At 34.2% G+C, this 4,019-nt stretch overlaps 1 protein-coding gene across 1 annotated transcript; it reads right to left on the reverse strand.

Moving 5' to 3' along the window:
- Positions 1-527: 527 nt before the first annotated feature.
- LOC120092768 lies at positions 528-3,474 on the reverse strand. The gene is made up of 6 exons (XM_039050963.1): positions 3,012-3,474; positions 2,740-2,904; positions 1,993-2,073; positions 1,765-1,890; positions 1,592-1,684; positions 528-804 (listed from the first exon to the last, which is right to left on the reverse strand). Exons 1-6 carry the CDS (start codon positions 3,145-3,147, stop codon positions 713-715), a joined length of 693 nt encoding a protein of 230 aa, XP_038906891.1. The 5' UTR covers positions 3,148-3,474; the 3' UTR covers positions 528-712.
- Positions 3,475-4,019: the final 545 nt, after the last annotated feature.

Below are 4,019 nucleotides of genomic sequence, written 5' to 3' on the forward strand. Positions count from 1 at the left end.
GGGGAGCGGGGACAGGGATGGGGAATAACATCTCAGCCCCGTGGACATCTTTACCCTCATTTGTTATCGTATTTACTATTTACTATCGTTTTTACTATTTTATACATTCATCATTTTTTATTCTTTGTTACCGTATTTACTATTTCTTAACAAACTAAACTAGCTTACATCTTAAACACATACTATTATAACCTAAACTAAAAAACTATTATAACCCTAACTATAACCTAGAACTATAATTACCAACTCCTTACCCCAAACGACCCCCTAAATTTCTTTATTTATTATCTGTTTTTCACCCATAGTTTAAAAAACTAAATCAAAATTTGAAAACTAAAAAAAATAATTTTTGTTTTTGGAATTTGGCTAAGAATTCAACCATTGTACTAAAAAAAGATGTAAATTATTATAAGAAATGTGGATGAAATATGCTTAATTTTTAAAAACAAACCAGACGTAAATAATTACCTAATTATCTTCCATTTTTCTTCGTTGACACTCTTCCTATATATATCATTCCAGAGGGATTAGCCAAATACCAAAAAATATACCTTCTATGTGCTGTGTAAGCATGTCTGTGAGATAAAATATATACAGTGCCCCATCATCTCAGAACTCAAATGGGAAACTTATTCAATAGTAAAAGCCATAAATAGAGGCCATACACATAATCAAACTATAATCAAATGCACTTTGCACCAGGCACGCCGGTCTATTTGTTCAGAAGCAGCAGCGTAGAGCCATACATTACCACCGAGCTAATCGTCGAGAGGGAGCCTCGCTTGAGAAATAATCCGCTAGCAGCTGTAGATCAAAATAGTTTGAATGTATGTCACAATGCAATTCAAGTTTTAACTCGTATCAGTGTACTACAGCATATTTTGTATCAGTAAGGATAAAACAGATCTAACAACTAGTTGAGTGCTTAAAAACGACACGTTGGCAAAGTTCGTTTTGTTTTTGATAGGAATGCTACTAAGGGTCTATTAGTAATTAGCTAGGGAGTTTGCTATGCTTGTTGGTTATAATATATAAATAGGGGCAAGAAGGAGGGAATCTAAGAAACGAACATACGAATACGAGACACGGACATGACAAGGACATGTTTATTAAAATGTACATTTATAAGAATATATATCATTTTTATACTAGAAGAAAATTCAAAATAAATGAGTTGATACATTATATTGCTTAAGAAATTAGTTCGATGTATTTTACACTCAAAATTTATTATTCTTGTCATATATGGGTCTCTTTTTAATCTACTCAACAAGTGGTCTATGCATGTATAATACATTTGTTGTGCTAACAAGTGTTAGAGTGTCCAAGTATCCAGCATGTGTCGGATACGGACACACTAGGCAAACTAAAGTGTCAGTACTTCTTACGAGGGAATGAAGAGGATAGACATTGATTCAATTGGTTAGGAAGGTCCAATTTCCTCAAATTACTTGATTTATCTTGTAAGTTTCTTTATTTTTATATTGCAATACATTGTGCTCTCGTCATTTTGTGATGAGGTTAAACAACTGTGTAAAGGAGAACATGAAAGACTTAACCAGATAAAGAGTTAGTTGTTGAACTGACTAACCATTGTTGTTATTTGTAGTTGAAGTGGAAGGTGTAGAAGCAGTGGAATTTGTCACTGGTATTCCCAGTTCCTGGCAATCCATTCCTATTGAGCCTTCAAATTGAATATCAAACACAAATCAGAATAAGCAATCAGCAATATCAAAATCCTAAAAACTGATGATGTGAGCTTACATTCTTTGTAGCATGGAAAGGCAGTGATGTCGAGAAGATTATAATAACCCTCCAAACAATCACATTTGTATGTCAACGGTGACGTCTTGTTGCACAAACCGCCTCCACAATCGACCCAACTACAAGCTATACAGCAACAAGAATAACATTGAAAGGCAAGTAAATAAAGTTTCATATTCACCAAAAACAAACAAGGAAACATGTATGGGGAATAGGATTGGTCATTACGATCGAATATCGATTCGTTAGTTCTTGGTTTGGTCTGTACACCTGGTGTAGGGGCTGAGGAGCATGAGTGAGTCAAATTACCTGGCATCAACAGTAAAAATCCAATGCCCATCAGCATCATTCAAAGCAGAGAAATGTTTAACTCTTACTATCATCAGATATATAAACATAATAATTAAGATCAAGACTCTTAGAACCTTCAAATATGATGAACATGTACTGATCCAAATTTGAGCATCTCTATTGCTTATTCATTATACCCCATCATCAAGCTTTCGAGTTTCAAAGACATCTTTCCTCTTAGTTGCAACCTCATCTTTAATCATTGGTTATGCTCGTAGTGTAACTCATGCTTGAACTTTGTTAAAAACTGTCTCATTTCAAAATTTTAGTTACAATGAACAGATATACTTCATATCTTTTCAGCCAACTATACTGTTAAATTTCTGTATTGCATTTAACCAAAATCTTATCTGACCGTCACGTAATATCGAGATTGAATTGAGTAGTTTAAGATTAGAATTTATAATGTGTAGTATTCCTAAAAAGTCTAATCTACTTCTTATCAGCCACCTGTGTAAGAATCTTTTGGCAAATACAATCATCAAACAAAAGCAAATCCTATTTGGCAGAATCAAACAGCTAAGATTTGCAGCAAGCTGATGTAATAACAACTATGGCTAAAAACACAGCTATTTTTTACACAAAAGCTTCATAGAAGATAGAAGAAAAATAAAGGAATCTTACATTTGGGTATAATGCAAGGGAGAAACTTGAAGTGACTACCATCATCATCGTCATCAGAAAGAGACTGTTTCCATCCAGAATCACAATCACATTCAAATGAGAAAGTCCCATTTCCAGAAGCTTTACAGGTTCCTTTTCCACAGTTCACTTCTTTGCAAACATTTTCTGCCAATATCAACTCAAATCAAAACAATAACCTAAAAAGCTACCAACCCATTTCAGCAAAAGCCACAAAATCAGAAATTATATAAAAAAGAAAGGGAAAAACAAACCGAAAATGGGCGAGAGTAGGGGAGACAATAGGTCATTGAAATCATTGGCCTTAGCAGATTGAAAGATGAGTAGCAGAGAAAGAGCAGCAATGGAAGCCATAGCTCTCCAACGATCAAAAAACAGAGAAATGGCCATGTGGGGTTTGGAAAAGCTTCGTGAAATAGGCAAAGCCCTACGCAATTGGGGGTTTTAGGGGACGGCGTGAGTAGTTGGACGTTTGGGGATTTTGATTCTTTTCATCAGATTAAAGCCATAAATCGCTGTGGGTTTTTCTGATTTCATCTTTATCAGACTTTAAGAGACAATAAAGTCCAACGCTCATTAAATTTTTTGCCGAACCCCAAGAATGGAAGTCCATGATCTTTCATAAATGAACTTTCTTTACCGATTTTTCCATAGAAATGGACCGTTCCCACTTAATTTCTATCCATAAATATCTGCTTTCTGATTAAGTTCCATGACGATGTCAAGGAGTTTAAGCTCAAAACGCAGCAGGAAGTAATTAGAATGACAGAGACTACTTATCTAATTAAAACCAATAAATTATCGTTCGAAAAAAGAAAAAACTCTGCTTTGTAATCAAGTCAACAAAACATTTCTTAGCTTTGACTTATCCCAACGGTCTGATTGGACTTCCATTATGGCTTTATGTTGGCGGGCCTAGCAAATTGGATCTCCATTTCTGTATCAGTGAATAATGAAGCTTTGAAGAAGAAGAAGAAGCCATTTGTTTCTTATTAAATGGGCCTCTGATCCAATTTAACTTGCTTACCTTCTCGTTTTTGGGGGTAAAAGTTTGATTTTAATCTAGTAGCTTCCATTCAACTCAATCTTTCAATCTTAATGTTGAAAGCTTAGAAGGAAGATACAATATAAACGTTGCGTTTGAGGTACGGATGGTGTTAAATGATATAACATAAAATTTAATTTTGTCTATCAATTTAAGTTTTGCGGTGAATATATGGTTTAACAAAATGATCCAAAATTTAGGAAAAATAAATAAATAA

Source organism: Benincasa hispida, chromosome 12 (assembly GCF_009727055.1).
Source record: "Benincasa hispida cultivar B227 chromosome 12, ASM972705v1, whole genome shotgun sequence".
Classification (NCBI taxonomy): Eukaryota; Viridiplantae; Streptophyta; class Magnoliopsida; order Cucurbitales; family Cucurbitaceae; genus Benincasa; species Benincasa hispida.